At 42.0% G+C, this 24,562-nt stretch overlaps 1 protein-coding gene across 1 annotated transcript; it reads right to left on the reverse strand.

Moving 5' to 3' along the window:
* Window positions 1-2,000: 2,000 nt before the first annotated feature.
* LOC140200877 (platelet-derived growth factor receptor-like protein) lies at window positions 2,001-21,351 on the reverse strand. Its single transcript, XM_072264516.1, has 6 exons — window positions 21,112-21,351; window positions 16,725-17,013; window positions 11,274-11,425; window positions 8,590-8,883; window positions 5,443-5,582; window positions 2,001-3,495 (listed from the first exon to the last, which is right to left on the reverse strand). The coding sequence occupies exons 1-6, from the start codon at window positions 21,167-21,169 to the stop codon at window positions 3,286-3,288; spliced, it is 1,143 nt and encodes a 380-aa protein (XP_072120617.1). The 5' UTR covers window positions 21,170-21,351; the 3' UTR covers window positions 2,001-3,285.
* Window positions 21,352-24,562: the final 3,211 nt, after the last annotated feature.

A 24,562-nucleotide genomic window follows, 5' to 3' on the forward strand; every position in this document is an offset into this window, starting at 1 on the left:
ATGGTTTGTCGCTTCTTGTGGATTCTAATTATGGACTTTTTTCATACTTTGGATGTTATAATGATTCATGAACTGCAATTACAGTCTAATTTTAAAAAAAACACAAGTGCCCTCAGCCACTCAGGACTACATGGTACAAATGTTTCTATTCTTGAATTAAATTGCCAGGCAATTCAAATCCCACATCTTGTGGCTTGAACTGACACTTAAGTGAAAGATTCGGACTGAATTTCATTGCTATCTATGCCATTTGTCAGGCAAGTTATTAAACTGATTTCCAGCAGATGGGTGGATACTAAAGATTTTGTGAAAGGAAGATCAAAGATTTCTCCCAGGCTTTCAGTTCCACTGTTCAATATTTCAGGTCAACATTGCTCATACACAATCTTACAACATTCTCCAAGATAATTTTTCGAACTCTATGGCCCAGATATTGAGAGGACAAAGGGAGGTGAGATACCGGTCAGCAACTGAAAGACCGGGAAATCCCGGGAAAAGCAGAAGCCTTTGGGACAGTAGCTCAAAGAGTTTTTATTGTATTGCCTGTCAATTTTTATTGTATTAACCATATAACCATATAACAATTACAGCACAGCAACAGGCCATCTCGGCCCTTCTAGTCCGTGCCGAACTCTTACTCTCTCCTAGTCCCACCGACCTGCACTCAGCCCATAACCCTCCATTCCTTTCCTGTATTGCCTGTCTAGTAGTTGCCAGACTGAAAGATGGTCAGTTGCTGGGCGGCAGAAGACAGCAGTCCAGGTCTCTGGCAAATGACAAGTTCAGGGATCAATATGATTTTGAGTCATGGAGAAGAAACGGGAGGGAAATTGGTTAACATGGGGCAGAGATCATGTGTGTAAGATCTTGAAAGGAGATGCTGAATCCAATTCCTATTGTCCTGTTTTATTGGAATATTGAACACACCCCAAGCCTTTCTGATCGAAAATGCAAAAACTGCAGATGCTAGAAATATTCAGCAGGTCAGGCAGCATCTACAGAGAGGGAAACAGTTAATATTTCAGGTCAATGACCCCTCTGATGAATCTACCCAGATCTCTCAAGACTCCACCTGTGTAATACAACAAATTTGCATTTAACACATTTTTGAATTTAGCAATCCTCTCTGCCCTTGTGCAGGCTCTCATCCCTCAATCTGACCCTTTGCTCCCACAGATGCTGCCTGATCCACTGAGTTACTCTTGCAATTTATTACTTGTCCCAGATTGCAGCATCTACAGTCTCCTGTGTCTCCAATCCGCTCCGTTGGCTCTCTTTAGGTGCTCAATGTCTCCCTCTGCTGTTCTACCTGAGCTAGTATTCAGCTCAATCTGCACAATAACATTCTCAGTCAATGTAGCACCCTCTGCAGTGCATCACTCCCCTCTGCAGTTGCCCATTTTATTCAGTGCTCAGATAAAGGGATCGGGGATTCAGAGTCAGAGTCAAGCATAGTAACACTGCCTTCAATTCGTGTGTGAACTACAAGAGCACAGATTTGAGCATGCATGCATGCATACTTATTACTTCCAGAAAACCTGAAGTTCACCTTATGGCAGAGGCTTGTGAGTTTCTGTGATCCCGAGAGTGATGTAATGTGGTTTAGCCATCTGGCCTTGAGCTCCTGGTAGGGTTACCAGTGGCAGTAAGGTCAAGGGGGAGTTTCCAGACCAAGAGCAATCCAACCAAGATCTCAACAGTGGAGCTTGTGGAAGATGATAACAGATCACAACAGCAGTAAAGGCGGAGGAAGGCTGCTGCAGTCCCCCTAACATCCCAGATTCATTTTTGTGGCAATCAGCCAGTGGCGAAGGGGGCAAAATTCTGAGGTCTAGAAGCCACTCAGAATATGTGGATTGCGGATCGACCTCCGCAGCCACCCGAAGATGCTTTCAGGTCTTCAATAGACAACCCCTTAGGAGATCATGCTCAACTCGAGTTATCGCTCTACAACTATTACTTCCAGAGTAGCAATCATTTTGTTCTCCTTTACACTAGCGTATTGATGAATGACAGTAAGCAAACATGAATTAGGACATTTATTAGTGGAATCTGTGCCTAGATGAAATTATAATACTGGCCACAAAAACTGCTTGCTGCCACTGCCATATTAGTCACCACTCAGGCTTTATTGTAAATTTTCACTGAGAATTGTAGTTGCAGGCACAAGTGACATCATTATTTTACCAAGCAGGTATTCATCTCCATAAGGGATGAGGCATAGTCTACTTTTAATATAATTGTCACATAAATGCTCATTGCATTGACCAATGTATAACAACAGATGTCAGCTTTGTGCTCCAACATCAAAAAATACAGTGCTTCTGGTTAATTGGGCCATCAGTTAAGTAGGGCAACTGCTTATCTGGGACAACCCTTAAAGAACAAAAACTAATCAAGACAATAGCCCAGATTCCCTTTGTTTATTTGGGACACTATGCCACTTAACTAGGCAGGAGATTGTTGCTCAACTGTTTCTAACTAGCATCAGTCAGATGTGCTTGTGTGGCCATTAGACATCCCTAGGGCATGTCTTAGGGCAAACAGTTTTCAAATAGCATCAGTTCAAAAAATCAGTAATTATTGTCACTGATAGTTGGTGAGAAATAAGCAGTAAGACAATTCAAAACTGTTGTACTCACTGCAGTTTTAGGCATTCAAGCTTGCAAATGCCAGAAACGGCCGGGAGTGAAAATGAAATGATTTCACCACTTCAACAAGATAGGAACTACGAAGAGTTCGAAGGTATCTACAACAATCTTGAACTACAAGGATGTAATTGTTGAAAACATTGCGTAACAAAAGTCCATTACCTGCACTAGGTGTCTGTGCTGATTTTGTTCATTTACAGTCAATCAAAAAGTCACGGTAGTGTACGCTGGATGAATTCCTTCATCAATAGCTTTTAGAACTAATACACGGTTTTATAGCACCGTATTGGTAGTGTTCTAATTTGTTTTGTTTTTCATTTAAATACATACTTTGTTACTCAGTTAAAGGGTAATTTGTCTTTTTTTATACCCTTTAACTATTTCCATGAAATGTCAGCTAATTGGGCAGCTGCTTAATTGGGCCAAAATGTTCTAGTCTGATGTGTCCCAATTAACCGGAATCCATGTATAAAGGAAACCTTAAACAAAAAAAATACAGCTTCTCTTCTAAGACAGAAATAACAAACGCTCATCTAAATACATGGCACAGATTTAAAGACGATTTCAGTCGGTTCTCCATTTTGCAAAGTAGTTCTCAGTAACCTGAGGGAAAGTCGTATTCGTGTCTCTCTGCTCAGGCTTGACCTGGGCCTCCCTGTGGAAGTACCTTGACCCGAGTGGAGACTGTAGTCGACCCCTGCAGATTCTGAGCTGTACAAGTGTAGAGCCCATCGTCGACAGGGCGGGCCTCATCCACCAGGAGCACGCTTTGGGATGACCGGGCTGTTTTACCACCAGGGAATACTGGGTGCTGGCTCTCCACAGTATAGGTTGGTCTCCCCAGCTGATTACAGCAGAAAGGGATAAAATGAAATGGCAGGCAGAATTTTAAAACATCAATTCCATTTTCAACAACAGAGTAACTTAAAAGTTAAGCAAATTCACGTTTTGTTACTGTTCCACTCTAGATATAAATAACAAGAAAATAAGTCTGCTACCTTGTAAGAAGGACTTGAATTTCTTTGCACACTCAGTTTGTGGAGGCAGCGGGAATTTAAAGTTTATAACAATAATGGGAATATATATTTTAGAACACCAAATAGCATCAATAAGAACAAAAATATTTTCAGATGGTGGTTCTAATATAACTGGTTACTGGGAAAACCACTTTTATATCCTGCATAAATGGGATTTGTTAAAGTGTTCACTGCTTACTGCATTCAGAGAGAAATTTGTAAAAATCCTTATTAAATGTGAGCAAGCAAACTTCAACATTGTTCAGAAACACAATTTCAAATTTTCCTCAGATTAGCCATGTGCTGTCTTGCGGACTGTGGAAGTCAACCATCTTCAGTGATTTTCAGCAACATACATTGGATTATTATTGACTGACAGCAAACAAGAAAACAATAGTTTTTGCTTTACCATAAGGGAAATATTCCAAACCAATTCACTGAGTTTCCATCAAATAAGCAGACACTGTGTTATGGCATTATCAAAGGGAGCTTAATTTACACAGAAGGTTGCAAGTGCCTAAAACACGTTGCTATGAGAAGTGATAGAAGCAGATACAATAGACGTTTAGACATACACGTGAACAGGCACAGAGGGCGTGGACTATGTGCAGGCAAATAGGAATAGTTTAGATTGGCATCATGGTTGGCACAGACATGGTGGATCAAGGGCCTGCTCCTGTGCTGTATGTTCAATGTACCTTCCAGTCTCACATTGTTTAATAAGGATCTTTACAAATTTCTCTCTGAATGCAGTAAGCAGTGAACACTTTAACAAATCCCATTTATGCGGGATATAAAAGTGGTTTTCCCGGTAACCAGTTATATGTCCTGAAGTCTTGTATAGGTGTGAGGCCCTGGACTGGAGCATGCCTTATGAGAGTAGATTGAGTGAACTCGGCCTTTTCTCCTTGGAGCGACGGAGGATGAGCGGTGACCTGATAGAGGTGTACAAGATGATGAGAGGCATTGATCGTGTGGATAGTCAGAGGCTTTTTCCCAGGTCTGAAACGGCTAGCAGGACAGGGCACAGTTTTAAGGTGCTTGGAGGTAGGTACAGAGGAGATACCAGGGGTAAGTTTTTTACTCAGAGTGCGTGGAATGGGCTGCTGGTGACGCTAGTGGAGGTGGATACGATAGGGTCTTTTAAGAGACTCCTGGACAGGTATATGGAGCTCAGAAAAATAGAGGGCTATGGGTAACGCTAGGTAATTTCTCAGGTAAGGACATGTTCGGCACAGCTTTGTGGGCCGAAGGACCTGTATTGTGCTGTAGGTTTTCTATGTTTCTAAATGGCATAATGCTTGTCCGAACTGTGAGCTCTATATACTTTTACAATATGGCATCGTTGTTCAGATTGTTTGACCTTCATCTACCTAGGAGTAGATGCAATTCCCATCTTAATCATTTTTTCTGATTCCCATTCCCAGTGCCTCAATCTCTACACTACTTCACCCTTTGAATGTGTTCCCATTAGTCAGTGGTGGGTCAGATAGCAATATTACTCTATGACACTCACCATCACCCTGCTTCTCCCACAGCTTCCTCGCTGCTTTTGAAGCTTCAGGTGTTATTTCTAAGTTGGTGAAAATTTCTTGGTGACCACCCATTACATAGCCTTCCCTTTAAGTTTTTATCTGCTGATCAATGTCAGCAAGGCAGTGATATCATGAGACATCCTAATTAGATGAGGTCCAAGGCTGAACATTATGCGCAACTCAAGACAGCAAGAGAATTCCTGGGTCAGACTTTGAAGTCCTTGGAGGGCTGAAACTTACCTGCTGGCCAGGGAACTTCCAAGTGAAGTCCACCTCTATGTTAGTTTCTCCAACAACTGTACATGTTAAGTTGAAGTTGGCACCTGCAGGTACAGAGCTAGACGAGGCTTTGATTATAGGTGATGGACGTGCAGACGGGTCTGAGAAAATAAATATGTTGTTTGCCCTCAAAGATAGTCTATAGTTCCTATATCAGCATTATCTTTTGTTTTTTTTCTCTATAACTTAAATAACATTTCATAATCACTAGGTAAAACTTTGCAATTGAACATAGAACAGAACATGAAGCGCAGAGAAGTACAGCACAAAAACAAGCCCTTCCACAAATAATGCCTGTGTTGGGAATGACGGCCAAATTAAACTAAATCTCTACTGCCTGCACATGACTAATATCATGTGGCTATCTAAAAGCCTCTTGAGCATCTCTATTGTATCTAAAAGCATTTAAAAATCTTAAAAATATTGAAATCAATGAAAGTAATAAATTTTAAAAATCATTCACAGGGTCTGTCATCTGCTAAGAGCCTTGTTAACTAGACTGAGTGTTAAGAATGCATTTGTTGGTGGATCTAGAAACTACTTGCCAAAGTGTTTCAGCCTCTGGGGAGTGTACGTCTTCTAGCTCAGGAGACCCAAGATTTGCAGTGAGGTGAAATGACTTGTGCACCCTTACAAATTCCTCCTCCAACACACATACAGTTAATTCTGGATTTCTAACACCAACTTTAACTGCTTCATTCATGGCAGTTCTGTGTCAACTGCTCTGGAATTCTCAGTTAAGTGTCATTGTCATGGTCTTCCTCTCTTTTGATAAATTCTCCTCAAAGCCCAATTCTTTGAATTAACTCTCCTCAAAGCCCATCTCTTTGAGGTTTTAGTCATCTCCCCCAACAATTGCTACATGGCAAAGTCAAATTTACTTTGATAGTACTCTGTAAAATACTTGGAACAGTTTACTATGTGAAAGCAAATTGTTCTTGTTTTTTTTGGAGTATAATTTTTTGCACTCAGTGTTCAGGTGCAAATAATTTATTAGCTGATTAATTAAGTATTCATATCTGTTCTGTCATATTTTGTGCTTTTTCAGTACTATGAATATACAAGTGGAACTGTTGGATTCAACTCACCCTGGCACCATCTAAACATTTAAAAGCAACAAAAAATTGTCAGAGGAGTTCAGCAGGTTGAACAGCATCTTTGGGGAAGTGGGGAGGGAAGGAGCAATTGTCAATGTTTCAGCAGGGTTCTGACCCATTCACCACCACCGCCCCCGCAACCCCACAGATGCTGTTTGACCTGCTGCGTTCATTCAGCAGTGTTTATTGGTCCACATTGCAACCTCTGTAATCTCTTGTGTCTCCGAACCTTAAAAAGACTTACTGGCCTTTTTTTTAGTTCTTTCCAGTTCTTGCTTTGTGCCTGCCTGTAAACAGACAAATCTCAAGGTTGTATAATTTGTACAAACTTTTATAATAAATGTACTTTGAATATTCTTTGTTTATGGAGAAAGATGTCTACAAAATATTAGTGATGCTCCTATTTTACTGATGTAATGGGAGAAAGCAGAAGCTTTATTTCTGTCTGTTTTTTTCCTCTTTCTCTTCTTCCTCCTCTCCTCCCCTTTGTGTTTCTCTTTACCTCCCAGGGTTTTTTGCTCTTTGATTTCCCCAATTTTCCCCTCCAAAAGCCTTGGGGTGTTCAGGTGACATCTACGGATCTTGTGGCTATCATTGTATTGAACGGCACAGAAGGGATAATTTCTCCAGATAGCAGAAAGGTTGGCCAGCATTGGCTGAAGCATCTTGGTTTCAAGCTCAACTGCCAGGGTTCTGTGCTTGATCAAGCTGTGAAGACAATGATCAATGATCACCAAAGCCAACAGCAGCAGACACTCTCTGGTGATACCGTACCTACCTAGCAAAAAGCCAGTTCAAAAAACTCCAGTACCCATCTGCAGTAACCTGAAATTATACTGAAGGGACTATTTTTATATTAGCTGTTACAAAAGACTGGAATTGGGAGTATTTGGGGAGTGCCAAACTTCCTTACTCAGAGAGCGGTAGCTGTGTGGAACGAGCTTCCAGCAGAAGTGGTAGAGGCAGGTTCGATATTGTCATTTAAAGTAAAATTGGATAGCTATACAGACAGGAAAGGAATGGAGGGTTATGGGCTAAGTGCAGGTCGGTGGGAATAGGTGAGAGTAAGCGTTCGGCACGGACTAGAAGGGCCAAGATGGCCTGTTTCTGTGCTGTAATTGTTATATGGTTATAATATAATGGTAAAATTATTATATATATATATATATATATATATACACATATATAGTTTCTTTTGCAAAGGGACATTCAGTAATTGATTTTATGTTTAACATTATATTCAAAAATATAAGCATCTGGGCAAGCACTTGAATCACCAAAGCATTGTAAACTACAGACTAAGTGCTCGTAAATGAGATGTCTATAGATCTTCTTTAGCAAATAGGACTGGTTTAGATGTGAGTTATGTTCCGGCTGGACTTAGTCCTTAAACTGCTGGAGAACAGTGCGGAAAGAACAGGTGCTGATTTCTCCCGGTAGGGATTAGCTTTTAGTTCCAAGTGCTCCTGTCACGTTTTGTCATCCTGCAACCTTATCCTTCAATCCCTTTGAATTATGGAGGACAGCATGTGTATAAATGTCTCTCTCCAGCAGACTTCATCATGGCTCCAGTATCTCTACTATTTTTTAATGTTTCTTAATTGTACATATGATTTTTTTGTGTTCTGTCGCTGAGCAGCAGTGAACCATCTGATTGGTCTATCAGAGTTCTCTTTGGGAACTAGTTGACTTGATCAGCATTTCTGATCTGGCTATTGTTCACAATTGTACTTAATAGAAATAAAAATCTTGGCTGGCATGGACCAGTTAAGACAAAGGGCCTGTTCTGAGCTGTATGACTCCATTTTTTTGGGGATACCAAGTCTTGTCTGTACTTATCACATTTTTCTGTTTCTGTGCTGTATGACTTCATGACTCTATAGGGATGTACAGGTGGCATAAGGAATTAATTCAGGCAGCTGGAATTAGTATAGCGAGGCACAATAGTCTGCACAGACATGGTGAACAGAAAAGTCTGCTGCTATGCTATGTCACTTTATAGGATACTTACAATTGATAAATATCAGCAGGTACTTTGTAGAACTTTGCATTAGACCCTGATAGCTTGCCACACAGTACAGTGTGCCACCAAACAATGGGAGAGCCTTATGGATAATAAAACCTTTCTTGACATCAAACGTGATTAATTTCCCATCCACTGGAATCTCCTCCGGGGGGAACTCTCGGTGTAGAGACACTTTGGCAAGAGGGTTTGTCACTTGGCACGGCAACCGTGTGGGCCTGTCAGTGCGAAGCTGAATAGCTTCATAGTAATCATTCGCTGGTACAAACAATTCACGTGGATCTGCAAAATGAAACATTAGCAATCTGAGTCATTGCAAGCCATGCAAATTCGCAGTGTTTAGACCTGTTTGGGGATTTGGTTCTCATTCAGGCAGTCTATGGACAATATGCTGCTTTTATTTCATTTTATCCAATTCCAGCTCGGATGCTGCTGAGATATCTCAATCATCAGGAGGGGTTTGCAAGCCACTAAAATACTCAGTGAAAGTAAGTCACACAGAATCGTGGAGCAACTTAGCAAGTCAGGTAGCACCTATGGAGGGAAAGAAAACAGTCGATGTTTCAGACAGGGACCTTTCATCAGCTTTGGAAAGGAAGGGGTCAGAAGCCAGAATAAAATCCAGAATGGAATCAAGGTGTCCAGCATCTGCAGAATCTCTGACACATGGACACACTTTGGTTTGTGGACAAGAACTCAGTTTCCAACATCACTGCCCAGTTGCCACACATCTTCTCAGACTCATGGTACAGGCATGGCACACTGGCAGCTACATGTGACTGTGGGCATCCCGAGAGGGGCAAATGTACGGCTTAATGAGGTTGAGCCAAAGCCAGCTCAGCATACCTGCGAAATTCTCAGGTTAGTTATGTAACTGGCACTCTTTGAGGAGGAGACAAGCAGGAGAAATAAGTTGTACTGGGGAACAGGGCGTAGGTACTACTGCCTGTTTTTATAGTTTTTACTATGGTAAAACTCTGATAATCCATGGGACTTTGATGGTTCCAGACTATTGGCTATTTCAAAGTTCAAAGTAAATTTATTATTAAAGTAATATTCTTCTTTGAATATAGCAATGCATTTTAATTTTATTTCCTTTTTAGATGTTCGACAACAGTATAATTTTTCTAATCCCATGGAGTGCAGGAAACAGGGCCCCAGTGAATTTAATGTGGACTGTGGGAACAGAGACCCAGTGGGTTTAAAGGGAGTGTATGGAACAGGAGAGTCCGAAGGGAGCACAGCAAACAAAGCCTCAGTGAGTTTAAAGGGAGCATGGACACAAGTGTTGCTAGCAGATCATCAACTTGGCGAAAGATGCCCTTTGGTTTGCCAGTACATCAACAAGCCCATAGACACAGAGGAATGCTGCTAACTGGCAAATTCCAGGCTGCAGGAGTATGTGCTGAGGGACACATTTAAGCCTGGTGCAGCCACCTCAGGGCTCAGGGGGGAAGGACTGATAACCACTGTACAAACTACTGTCACTGGGCTCAGTGAGAAAGCTCCTCAATTATTGTAGTAACCCAGGGGGCTAGATGAATGGCAATTGTGCTATTGGGTTTAAGGAATGCAATAAAAATACATAATGCAATAACTGTAGATATAAGAATGAAAGGGTATTGCACAGTTTATTCTTGTAAACATTATTTTATTATGAATGAGGTTTATTTTGATATATTAGAAAACATATCCCTGTTGAGTTCAATGGGAGCACAGTGAAGTTGAACAGTGCAGAAACATGGCCCTAGTGAGTTTAAAGGGAATGTAGATATAGAGCCCTAATGAGATCAATGTAAGAAAAGAACAGGATCCCAGTGAATTTAAAGGGAACAGGAAATTAAAACCAATGAGACAGATACGTACCACCTGAATTTCTAAATATCAGATGCTGAATTTGGTGTTGTCAGTTCTTTTTTAAATATGTGGAGTCAACTAAATTTGCTGAACATTAACATCTGGCATCCAAATGGTGATGACAGCAGGGAACTGTCAGGTTAAAAAATTAACGCAGCACTTTAAGATGAGCACACCAGTACTTGTATGACTACAAAGCACTTCCAGTATATGACAGTTTTGGCAAAATCAAACAAGACTTCAGACTAGTAGGAGGTATCTTGTATAAAGGAGGAAGAAAATATACATTTTAGGATTATTACTTTGAGATCAGAATGGAAATCTGACAATTAAACAGTTTCCATACATTTATCAAGGAACAAATTGCATAGATCGCAGCATCTTCTGCAGTTAGAGCATGTAATTATGTTAATTTGCCAGCCTGAAATTAACTTCAGTTAGGTATAAACCTTTCTGCTATATGAATCTTCAAAATCACATTCTAGTGATTAGACCTATTTCTGTAGCACAAGAGATTCTGCAGATGCTGGAAATCTTGAGCAACACACACACAAAAGGCTGGAGGAACTCAAAGGTCAGGCAGTGTCTATGGTCTTACTTCAATCTCCCTGTCCCTTCCACCTGCCTCCTTACCTGGTCTCATCTATCACCTGCCAGCTTGTACCCTTTCCTCACCCCCACACCTTCCTTTCCAGTCCTGATGAAGGGTCTCGGCCCAAAACATCAGCTGTTATTGCCCTCCATATATGCTGCCTAACCCACTGAGCTCTGTTTTTGTGTCTGCTCTAAGAGTCACATCTAAGTGTGGTCCCCACCAGAGAAGAAGATGTAGGTGCTGCCCGTTTTGGAGTCATCCTTTCTGCAGGTCTCAGAGTCACAGTCCAACGCCCAGCAGCTGTATTCACCCGTATCGGCTCCTGTGCTGTTCGCTACTGTCAGCTGGCTAAATCTTTCCCGATGGCTAATGCTGCAATGTAAAAACCAACATTTAAAATTCAAAAAGCAAGCATTGTTCCATTCATAAATTTGTCCAAACCTTCCTTTTATTTGCAGATACAATATTGTGAAATTTTATTTGTGAACTTTTGCTTTGCACCCATAAATGATGTTACTGTAGTATATATGGCGGGGAGTTCAGGACCAGAGGGCACAGCCTCAGAGAAAAGGGATGTCCATTTAGTACAGAGATGAGGGGGAATTTCTTTAGCCAGAGAGTGGTGAAACTGTGGAATTCATTGCCACAGACAGATGTGAAGGCCAAGTTATTAAGTATATTTAAGGTGGAGGTTGATAGGTTCTTGATTAGTCAGAGCATGAAATATTATGGGGAGAAGACAGGAGAATGGGATTGAGAGGGATAATAAATCAGGCATGATGAAGTAAACGGAACAGACTCGATTGCTCCTATTCTTATGGTCTTATTTATTATATGTTATATATATGGAAGTTTATATAACCCCTTTCTAAGGTTAATTAAATAAGCAGTCAAATTTAGAATCTCAATAGGTACATTTAATGTCAGAGAAATGTATATACATCCTGAAATTCTTTTTCTTCACAAACATCCATGAAAAACAGAGGAGTGCCCCAAAGAATGAATGACAGTTAAATGTTAGAACCCCAAAGCCCTCCCCAGGCTCCCCCGTCCCCCGCATAAGCAGCAGCAAAGCATTGACCCCCCCCTCCCCCACCAGCAAAAAAGCATCTGCATTCTCCACCGAGGACTCAAGCACGCAGAAAGCATCAATAAAGACACAAACTTGCAGTACCCCAAAGACTATTCATTCACCTGGTAATTCGACATAACACAGACTCTCTCTCTCTCCCTAATAAGGAGAAAAAAGGTGTCCCCGTTTCACAGCGAGAGGGGAGACATAACAAAACAACTCGCCGATATATGATGAATCTGGACCAAAATGTAACATTCTGACATTTTTAGAAGCACTTGGCTAAGTACATAGAAAGGAAGGGTTTGGAGGGTTATGAAGTTCAAAACTAGAGGGCACGGATACTAGATAAGGGGGGAGAGATTTAAAAGAGACTCGAGTGGGAAATTCTTAACAAAGAATAGTGAGTAGCTGGAATGAGCTGCCAGAGGAAGTGGTTGAGGCAGGCACAATGGCAACATTTAAGAGGCATCTGATTAGATAAATGGAGGGGAATGGCTTGGAGGGTTACAAGTTGAATGTAGGTAACTGGGACTAGCAGGGAGGATGCTGTGGACAGCTTGGGCAAGTAGGGCCAAAGGGCCTGTTTCTGTGCTGTATTACTCTAACTCTAAAGTCAAATTGATTGAACCGTACAGAGACACACAAGATGCCCATTGTAATCTCTCCTTTTTGCTGTTTTTTTGATAAGACATTAAACTGAGGCTTCTGACTGCCATCTCTAGTAACATTGGCGAGACACTGCACCACTTTGCGGGCAGCGAACAAAACTATTCTACTAAATATACTTTTTCTGGACTACGATGGTTTCAATCCACAGTCCATAATTTCCCTTTGGCTTTTGTGCTTCTGAACTGGCTGGATGACCTGGTGTTTTTGTGGTACTCTGATGGATTTCGTGAACTGGATTTTCGAGAATGCAGGTACGGCTACATCGGCCATCGCTGGAGCAGACTTGGTGCCTGATTGAAGCAGCAAAATCTGGGCCCAAAATGAAAAACAAAGCGAAGTTTAGCCAATTTCAGCACCAAACCAGATTAAAAAGATCAAGGCATCAAAGCCAAGGGCAAAGGACAAATTGGTGTTCAGCTCACTACATCAAGCTCCTGGATCAGCTGCAGCCCTGAACTGGCTCCAAGGCTGTGGACTCACTGTCGGGACTCTGCGGTTCATGTCCACTGTCTTATTTGTTTACTTTTTTAGTGTTTGCACAATTGGTTCTTTTTTTGTCACATTGGGTGTTTGATGGTCTTTGTTGTGTGGGTTTTTTCATGGATTCTATTGCGTTTCTTTGTTTTGTGGCTGCCTGTAAGAAAACAAATATCGAATATGTATATGGTACACATAATGTGATATGTACACTACTGTGCAAAAGTCTTAGGCACATAATGAGGCATCCGTTAGTCTTGTGAGACCATGGATCTGCGCCTGGAAAGTGTTCACTCTCCAGGGCGCAGGCCTGGGCAAGGTTGTATGGAAGACCGGCAGTTGCCCATGCTGCTAGTTTCCTCTCTCCACGACACCGATGTTGTCCAAGGGAAGGGCAAGGGCTGATACAGCTTGGCGCCAGTGTCGTCGCAGCGCACTGTGTGGTTAAGTGCCTTGCTCAAGGATACATCACGCTGCCTCGGCTGGGGCTCGAACTCACGACCTTCAGGTCGCTAGTCGAATGCCTTAACCACTTGGTCATGTGCCCACACAATATATACACATATATACAGTATATATAGCTCAGGTGTCTAGACTTTTGCATAGTACTGCAGTCATTTTATGTACTGCTGCCACGAAAGAAAATACATCGTATATGTGGTGATGAAAAACCTGATTCTGATATGGACCTCTATTGTGGACTGAGAGTGAGAAAGGGGCAGGGAGAGGGGAAACATGGATGGAAAAAGGGGAAGGGAGCAGAGAAGGAGTGGGACGCACCAGAGAGACATTTTGTAATGATCAAACAAACCAATTGTTGTAAACAAATAAGTTTGTCTGGTGTCTCACGCCCCGGCCTCCGGCACCTCTTCTCTACTACCTGTCCCACACCCCTCCCGTGGCGCTCCATCCTCGCTATTCCCAGCATTCTTTGTTCCTGCCAGATTTACAAACTCACTCTCCGCTCCACGTTGACAAATACAGTGCCATGCAAAGGTCTTAGGTATCCTAGCTATATATATATTTGCCTAAGACTTCTGCACAGTCTGTACTTTGAACTTTAGACTTTTGAAAAAGCCCCCTCAGCAAAATCTCAGAGAAGATCAGGAGAGTTCTGACCAATATTTAGCCCCTAAATACAGACTATCATGTCTTGTCATGTTCGTGGACTTGGTTGTGCACTAAACTGATTGCTGCATTTCCTACGCACAACTATTGTGTTTACAAAAGTAAGAGACTGTATGTGCAAATGTCGCCCACTAACTTAGCTGGCTGCGAAGTACAATTCACTTCAATCCTTTGGGTCAGGGAAGGGAGCTACAACCATTCCTTCTGACCTAATGTAAGCATCAGGTTCAGCTGTTCCATCTTGGATAATCAAAGGATTGTCTAGGGTCACTCACTCCGATTAGCTGAGATACCATTACCCCAGGAATTAATATCTTCTTCTTTGAATTAAGTCTGAGGAAACTCTGAAGAGTACCCTGCAAAATTAAAGTTGGCTGCTGTCTAACACATGTCAGCCTCAAAGGGAAACTAATACAGCTTCAAAAAAAACTACAATAAACAAGAAGAAGAAAGATAAATCTTCCAAATGTTTCTATGGGAATTCGTACTTCAGAACAATAATCCAAAGAAATAGATTATTACTGAGTACAAAATGTATTCATAACTGCATTCATTTTAAACTAAATCATGATTATATCAGATTGTTTTTAATCAGCTCAGTCAGCTGCTATTCCATTTATCTGTTGCTTTATAATATAGAATGTAGGCATCATAAAGATTGATAAACATTAATTTGTATTTCAGATGAAATATTAAATTGAGATCCCTTCTGATGGATGTGATTAACAAATGTAAAAGCATTGTTCTGAAGGGCAGAGGAATGCTCTAGAATTTCCTGATTCGGAAATGTATCTTATAAATGTAATGCTCTCATTTTCTGTTGTATTTTTAAATTTTTGTTTTTTTTAAGAGAGAGATTGGCAACAGGCCCTTCTGCCCAACAAGCCCATGCTAGCCAATTACAAATTAACCTTCTAAGCCATGCATCTTTGGAATGTGGGAGAAAACTGGAGCACCTGGAAAAACATGGGGAGAACATATACCCCTTACAGACAGTGATGGAATTGAACTCGTGTCACTGACACTGTAAGAGATTTCCACTAACTGCTAAGCTACTCTGCACTGATTGTGCATGAGGTGTGACCCAAACTGTAATATGGAACAGGGCTAGAATCCCAAGGTTTCAATTTTCCTCCCAGTGCAATTCATCTAAAGTTGATATTATCACAGAAACTTGACCCAAAACATTGGTAATTCTGAGATCAAATTACCGTCAAAATTAGTGTGTTTGGCATTTAAAGAGCCAGCCTTTTTAATTTCAGGAATGCCTTCCTTAGACTGCACTGTTCTATTTTACAAATTGATTAAGTTCAATAAAACATGCAAAGTAGACTGAAGAGAAAAAATTTGTCAAAATCATTGTAAAATTATACTCAAAATTGAAATCATGCTCTCTAACTGTACCTAAATAATTACCCATGTGTCCTCAACTGAGGAGAGCTATAATGTAGAAGAAATTTCAATGAACAACTTCCATGTACTGTGTATTAGACTTTTAACTGCTTTGTGCATCAGTTACAGATTTGAAGTATATTGCAGTAGATTATGATGAAATTAAGGCCAGAGTAAATTTTATTTCTGTCCAGTGTAGTGGGTACTTATTGAGGAACTAATACTAAATGTATTGTGTTCCATCCCCCTTTTTACCTGAGGTGCTTTGGTGTTCGAAGTTTTAAATAAATTATCGAAGTACATATATATCACCATGTACAACCCTGAGATTCATTTTCTTGGAGACAATAACAGTAGAACAAAGAAATACAATAGAATCAATGAAAAACTACACACAAAGATAGCCAAACAACCAATGTGCGCAAGAAGGCAAACTGTAAATACAAAAACAACAACAAATAATAAGTAACTAAGTAAAAAAATAAATAATATTGAGAGCATGAGTAGTAGAGTCTTGAACATCAATCCATAGTTTGAAGAGCTCATTCAGAAGCCTGATAGGGTAATAAACGTTCCTGAACCTGGTAGTGTGGGACCTGCCTCCTTCCTGATGGCCACAGTGGGAAGACAGCATGGCCTGGATGGTGGGAGTCGTTGATGGTGGACGCTGCCTTCTGTGACAGCACTCCATGTAGATGTGCACAATGGTGAGGTGGACATTTCCCGTGATGGACTGTATGATTAGTTGTTGACTCTTGATTTCACTTTGGGAAACACTATGGGTAGCTAAATAACGAAAGGGAATTTTCAGGTGTGATTGTGTGCAACTGGTGAGTCCAGTTAATGTTCGACAAAAGACCCCCACTCACTGATGATTATGGGTGCACAAATACACAAGGACAAAAAGCATTACAGCAAATGGATAAATACCTGAATCTGCCATCGTTTTCCTCGTCTAGATAAATGGGATAGGTCCAGCTAATGTAGTCGCCCCTGCAGCGTAGCACAAGCGTTTCTCCTGCAGGAATTACCAAAGAATCGGATGGTTTCTGAAACCTGCCTTTCTCCAGTAGTTGGGTCATGATGCCGAACCGTGCAGGTTTCTTAACCGTCACCTTCTTCACTTTCGGCTTGCTCTTGTGCTTTTTGTTGGTCAGTTTACCTTTCTTGTCAGCATTTCGCTTTTTACTTTTGGCAGCTGTTACATCCTGGCATTCCACTAAAAGAAACAACTTCATTACACTCAGCAATACTTAAATATGAACCAATTTATTTAGCTTTGTAATCGTGATTTTTTTTATTGAACTTACCAGTGAAAATGTCTTAAATTCTTGACGCTCAACTTTATTCTGCAATCAACCCACTTGCCATAATCAATGTAAAAATTACATGATAGAAATAGCTATTGGCTAAACCAATCCACTTGATGAATACCAAGTTTCCCCAAACACTCTTAAAGTAGTAATATTAACTCCATATGTTCATTCTGTTCATGTTTCTTTAACAACTGCCTTTCGATCAGTCTATCTGTAATGATGAAATGTGCCTGTTACGTATTGCCCAGAACAAGAACAACAGCGAAATGGTGTGATTAAATGACTTTTTAGAAGATTTATGTAGTAACACTACACGCTGGGCAATTTACAGTGAAGCAGCAGCGAACCGGGCCCGCCTAAACAAAACACATGCGCACTGGAAAGCCTGCGCGTAGGAGGCTTAATGGATTCAACGCACTGTCAAACGGCCGCATGTGCATTTGCCACATTCTCGCAATCGATCTGACGCAGTTCTGTGGCCTTATGGCCAACTTTGTCCGTATCGACCATGATGCTTACCAACGCTAGTCCTAACTGTATTAAGTCCGTATAACTTTAATCATTTCCTAATCAACTAACTGCACAAATACATTTTATATGTTCCTCTTGCTCACATGTCCTTTCCATCTAGATTTTGTTTTCCCCACCATGAATATAATCATGACTATTCGAATTCGTAATGCCCTTTATCTATTCTAAGTATGAGCATCAAGCTGACGTTTCTCTGATGTATGTTAATAGTCACTTAAATATAATACAAACCAAATGAGAAAGGTAAACGACACATTCAAAGCACCTTAAAAATAGTCTCTCAAAGGAGAACAAAATTTACCAATTACAACACAGATCATATTTTGCTTGTTATAGACAGGTTGCATTTCTCAATGTAACACAAATGATTTGTTTTCAAATATAGAACAAAACAGACAGTACAGGCCCTTTGGCCCATAATACTCTGCCAGCCCTTTAACTTACTCCAAGATCAATCTAACACTTCCCTCCCACACACAGAACTGTAATTAATGTTCATTAACATCATTAGGATGTCTCATCTATGCACAGACTGAGGTACACATGTAACATCCACTGTAATTGTACTGACTGCTGTCATTCGCTATCTACTCACAAATAAATTGGTCAAACATACAGTAGAACAAGAACAGAAAAAAAATGGTCCAGCAAATCACTTACATCCTGACATGATAAGAATAGCATTTCCTGTCAACCCAATCAAATAATGGAACAAGAACTCTTAATGTGATTTGGCAAGCCATGCTTGAAGTTTCCACTCGAACTCCTAGATGATCAAGGAGATTGCAATAAACGGCACAGCCAAGAAGGGCCAAAGGGCCTGTTTCTGTGCTGTAGTTTCTATGGTTTATGGTAAACCACATTGATGAGCATGGTAATTCTATGTCATGTGCAGAAATTCTCTGGTGACTCAGCAATAGTTGGGTGTATAAAGGGAGGACAGGAGGATGAATACAGGGCCCTGGTGGAGGACCTTGTTAAATGGTGCAAGCTGAATCATCTGCAGCTCAACATCAGTAAGACAAACAAGATGGTGATGGACTTTAGGAAGACTAAGCCTTTACTGCTATCTGTTATTATTGATGGTGAGGACGTAGATGTGGTGAGAATCTACAAGTACCAAGGGAAGCACCTGGATGACTGACTTGAGTGGAGCACCAACACAGAAGTTGAGTACAAGAAGGGCCAGAGCCACCTCTACTTCCTGAGGTCCTTTGGAGTATGCAGGCCTCTTCTTCACATGTTCTACCAGTCTGTTGTCGCCAGCCTAATCTTCTATGTGGTGGTGTGCTGGGGCAATGGCATCAACACAGGTGATGCCTCAATAAACTGACTAGCAAGGCTGGCTCTGTTATAGGAGTCGGACTGGATACGCTGGAGGCTGTGGTTGAAAAAAGGACTCTACGGAAAATCCTGGCAATTCTAGACAATGTTTCTCACCCTCTGCATGCCACCTTGGCTGAACAGAGGAGCACTTTTAGTAATAGACTAAGACAACTGCACTGTTCCAAACAGTGCTAGGTGAAGTCATTCTTACCCTTGGCTATTAGGCTCTATAAAGAGTCGGCCTATAGCTGGGGAAGTGATGACACCCTCCTGTAAGACTGTTTGAGGTAACTTTTTTTTTATTCTTTCTTGCTTCTCTTCTAATATTTGTATATTTGGATATCTGTGCACTTGTAATGCTACTGTGACACTGTAATTTCCTTTGGGATCAATAAAGTATCTATCTGTCTAGTTCTCCAGTTTTCCATAAACTCAAATGTCTTCCATGCCTAAGATCTTTTGCAGCTTGCTTTAGATGCCTGAAACCCTCCTACATTGAAGAGATCCAACCCAATATAGTGCTGTTTGGGAACAGTATTCCTTGCAGAGCTTGTACTGATCAGCCTCCCACTGAGAACCTCCCTATCCTACAAACTGGGAGAGACCAGAAAAAATACAGTAGGTTAACATGGTCAAACTTGCAGAAGGAACTAAAATACATTAGCTTCCCAATGATCTTGCAACATCCAGCAGAACTAGATGTGGACCTTCACAATTATACAGTAGTGTAAAGCTCTCAGGAATATATATATATATATATATGTGTGTGTATATATATATGTGTGTGTGTGTGTGTATATATATATATATATATATGTATAATATGTAGCTAGGGTGCCTAAGATTTTTGCACAGTGCTGTATGAATTGCACTGTACTGCTGCTGCAAAACAAAACAAGCTTCATCACATATGTGAGTGATGATAAAACTGATTCTGATATGGGTCTCTATTGTGGACTGAGAGTGGGAAGGGGATAGAGAGAGGGTAGTCATGATTGGGGAAAGGGGAAGGGAGGGGGAAGCACCAGAGAGACATCCTGTAATGATCAATAAACCAATTGTTTGGAATCAAATGATCTTGCCTGGTGTCTTAGGGCACCCTTGCCAACCCCCGCTCCTGGCACTCCTCCTCTGCCACCTGTCCCACACCCCTCCCGCGACGCTCCGTCCTCACCATTTCCAACATCCTTTGCTCCCGCCAGACTTACAAACTCGTTCTCCGCTCCATGTTAACAAACACGTTACCGTGTGAAATTGTTAAGCACCTTATGGATACCGAAGGCTCTTGCACGGTACTGTATGAGCTATCTATACCCTCAGGTTTAGCGATCTTGAGGAGTTAACAGGATGTGTTGGCATGTTGTAGTCGCGACTGGAAAGTACTGTACCATGGGCGTAATGTTTACCGTCTCGCAGAGACACATCTTTCCATTCAGTGCTCGATGACTGGAGAGCCCTGGATGGCGGGGCCTTTGATGACGGATGCTGCTTTCTTGTGCCAGTGCTCCTCCTGAATGAATTTAATTGTTGGGGAGAGCTTTGCTTCTGATGGACTGGGCTGTATTCATCGCTTTCTGTAGTTTTTTTTTTCCCCGTCCTGGGCATTGGTGCTTCCATGCCAGGCCATGATGTAACCGGTTAAAATACTCTCCTCTGTGTGACATGCCGAACGTAGGCAAACGTTTCAGAAAGTAGAGGCGCTGTCGTGCCTTCTTTGAGACCATACTAACGTGTCGAAATCCCCTGATATGTTAACGCCAAGTTACTTTCTCTCTCCACCCCCGTGCCCCTCACGGGGACTGATTCATGGACCTCCGGCTTCTTCATTTCTCTGAAGGTGATGTTACTGACTCGAGCGGCCGATTGGCCTCTTTCTGCCGTCTACCAGCCTGACATTCAATCAACCCACAAGCTGCAAATAACAGCGGTCGTGTCCCTCTCAGAGCTGTGGGTCACTGCAAATTCCCCACAGCACTGAGTACAGTAAATTACCTTTATTGCCCCGTTTAAAAAGAATATGATTTTAACCTCTAATTATTTAATCTTTTGGTTACCAGAGTGTGATTTTAAAGTACCTTGGGGTAGTTATGGGGCTCAAACGTGATTCAGGTTTCTCCATTATAATCCCTTACAATTTTACTCACCGAATTCCAGCAAAAAAACGCTCAGACAAACCAGCAGGAAAACTAACCCCGGCCTCATTGTGGAAATTTTGTTTAAAAATAAACGAGGAAGCTTTTGCACTTCGCAGCCAGCGAAAGAAATGCCGTCTCAAACAGGAACGAATTTGACACCAACTTCGTTGTTTCGTGGTCTCTCGCAGCGGAGAACCTGCCTCTCCCCGAGCGGAATCAAGGAGTCAACTATTTCTCGTCTAACAAAGTGCCCTCACAGACCTAACCCTGATGAAGCTGCCAGTCGAGAAGACAAACTCAATGGAATCTATTCAACAGAATTCAGCTCTCAATAAATATCCAGATTCCTGCCATATTTCCCTTTCCGCCGTTACTTACCCTTCCTAAATCTGATTTAACACGTCGAAACCCCAACATGAATCCACCTTATAATATGCATTTTTTACCCTCGTAGCCACAGAGGTCAATAATAAACTTGACCTCTTACAGTTCACCGTCGAATTCTATCCTCAAAACCACCTTAAAACCAGAATCGTAGCAAATATTTCTGAAAAGAGATCCTCCACCTGCAAGGTGTTTTTAAGCCTGCCCTCTTTGTACTGACCCACACAAAATGCTGGAGGAACTCGGCAGAACCAGGCGAACAGGGTAAACAGCTGGTATTTCGGGCCGAGACCCTTCATTAATAGTTGACGCCTTTATTCCGCTTGGGGAGAGGCAAATTTCCACGGCACCGCAGGTCTCTGCTGCGGGAGTTGCCGAAACCACGAGTTGGTGTCAAATTCGCCCCAGTTTGGGTCGGCATTTCTTTCGCAGGCTGCGAAGTGGAAACGTTGTTTTCTCCATTTGTTTTATACTCTTTGTAGTGCAGTCATTTCTGCCAGGTAGGCAGTGTAGCGCACAACTTGAATTCCTGCAGGTGACTACAGAGGAATTTATGGATATTAAAATGCAAACATTAAAACAGAAAGATAACTGGAAGATGCAAACAACAGGAATTCTGCAGATGCTGGAAATTCAAGCAACACACATAAAAGTTGCTGGTGAACGCAGCAGGCCAGGCAGCATCTCTAGGGAGAGGTGCAGTCCATGTTTCAGTCCTGAGGGAGGGTCTCCACCTGAAACGTCGACTGCACCTCTTCCTAGAGATGCTGCCTGGCCTGCTGCGTTCACCAGCAACTTTTATGTGTGTTGCTTGATAACTGGAAGATTGCTGGTTTATTTTGAAAATATTATAGCTATGTAAATTAATAACACGGCAGCAAAATAGTCTTTACATCCAAACATATATTTAAAAAATCCTTCAGTTTTGAAAACGCAAACACGAGGAAATCAGATTCTGGAAATTCAAGCAACACACATCAAAGTTGCTGGTAAACGCAGCAGGCCAGGCAGCATCTCTAGGAAGTGGTACAGTCGATGTTTTGGGCCGAGATCCTTCGTCAGGACTAACTGAAAGAAGAGATAGAAAGAGATTTGAAAGTGGGAGGGGGAGGGGGAGATCCAAAATGTTAGGAGAAGACAGGAGGGGGAGGGATGGAGCCAAGAGCTGGAAAGTTGATTGGCAAAAGGGATACAAGGCTGGAGAAGGGAGAGGATCATGGGACAGGGAAGCCTAAGGAGAAAGAAAGGGGGAGGGGAGCCCAGAGGATGGAGAGCAGGCAAGGAGTTATAGTGAGAGGGACAGAGGGAGAAAAAAAGGAAAAAAAAATAAATAAATAAGGGATGGGGTACAAAGGAGAGGAGGGGCATTAACAGAAGTTAGAGAAGTCAATGTTCATGCCATCAGGTTGGAGGCTACCCAGACGGAATATAAGGTGTTGTTCCTCCAACCTGAGTGTGGCTTCATCTTTACAGTAGAGGAGGCTGTGGATAGACACGTCAGAATGGGAATGGGATGTGGAATTAAAATGTGTGGCCACTGGGAGATCCTGCTTTCTCTGGTGGACAGAGCGTAGGTGCTCAGCAAAACGGTCTCCCGGCCTGCGTCAGGTCTCGCCAATATATAGGAGGCCGCACCGGGAGCACCGGACACAGTATATTACCCCAGCCAAGTCACAGGTGAAGTGTCGCCTCACCTGGGAGGACTGTCTGGGGCACTGAATGGAGGTAAAGGAGGAAGTGTAAGGGCATGTGTAGCACTTGTTCCGCTTACAAGGATAAGTGCTGGGAGGGAGATCAGTGGAAACAGATTGGGGGAAAAATAGACAAGCGAGTCGCATAGGGAGCGATCCCTGTGGAAAGCAGAGAGAGAGGGGGAGGGAAAGATGTGCTTAGTGGTGGGATCCTGTTGGAGGTGGCGGAAGTTATGGAGAATAATATGTTGCACCCGGAGGCTGGTGGGGTGGTAGGTGAAGGCAAGGGGAACCCTATTCCTAGTGAGGTTTTTTCTCTCTCTCTGTTTTCTCCCTCTGTCCCTCTCACTATAACTCTTTGCCCCTTGCCTGCTCTCCATCCTCTGGGCTCCCCTTCCCCTTTCTTTCTCCTTAGGCTTCCCATCCCATGATCCTCTCCCTTCTCCAGCCTTGTATCCCTTTTGCCAATCAACTTTCCAGCTCTTAGCTCCATCTCCCCCTCCTGTCTTCTCCTATCATTTTGGATCTCCCCCTCCCCCTCCCACTTTCAAACCTCTTACTATCTCTTCTTTCAGTTAGTCCTGACGAAAGGTCTCGGCCCGAAACATTGACTGTACCTCTTCCTTTAGATGCTGCCCGGCCTGCTGCGTTCACCAGCATTTTTTGTGTATGTTGCTTGAATTTCCAGCATCTGCAAAGTTCCTCCTGGTTGTGTCCATTATTAAGGACCTCTAGCAGCCAGGGCATGCCCTTTTCTCACTGTTAGCATCAGGTTGGAGATACAGAAGCCTGAAGGCACACACTTAGTGATTCAGGAACAGCTTCTTCCCCTCCACCATCTGTATCATAAATGGACATTGAACCCATGAATACTACCTCACTTTTTTAATAGACAATTATTTGTTTTTTGCATAATTTTAATCTATTCAATATACGTATACTGATTTACTTATTTATTTATTATTATTTTATTTTGTTTCTCTTCTTTATTATGTATTGCATTGAACTGCTGTTGCTAAGTTAACAAATATTAGGACACATGCCAGTGATAATAAACTGATTCTGATTCTAGCGGAGATGGAAAGGGTATCTCCAAACGTGGGAGAGTGTGGGATCAGATGGTGCAACTTCAGACTACAAGGACATCTCTTTAGAACAGATTTGAGGAGGAATTTCTTTAGCCAGAGGGTGGTGAATCTGTGGAATTCATTATCACAGATGGCTGTGGAGGTCAGGTCATTGGGTATATTTAAAGTGGAGATTGAAAGCTCCTGATTAGCCAGGGCATCAAATGTTACGGGAGGGAAGGCAGGAGAATGGGGTTGAGAGGAATAATAAATCAGCCATGACTGAATGTCAGAGCCAACTTAATGAGCCAAATGGCC

The sequence above is a fragment of the Mobula birostris genome, chromosome 7 (assembly GCF_030028105.1).
Source record: "Mobula birostris isolate sMobBir1 chromosome 7, sMobBir1.hap1, whole genome shotgun sequence".
Taxonomy (NCBI): Eukaryota; Metazoa; Chordata; class Chondrichthyes; order Myliobatiformes; family Myliobatidae; genus Mobula; species Mobula birostris.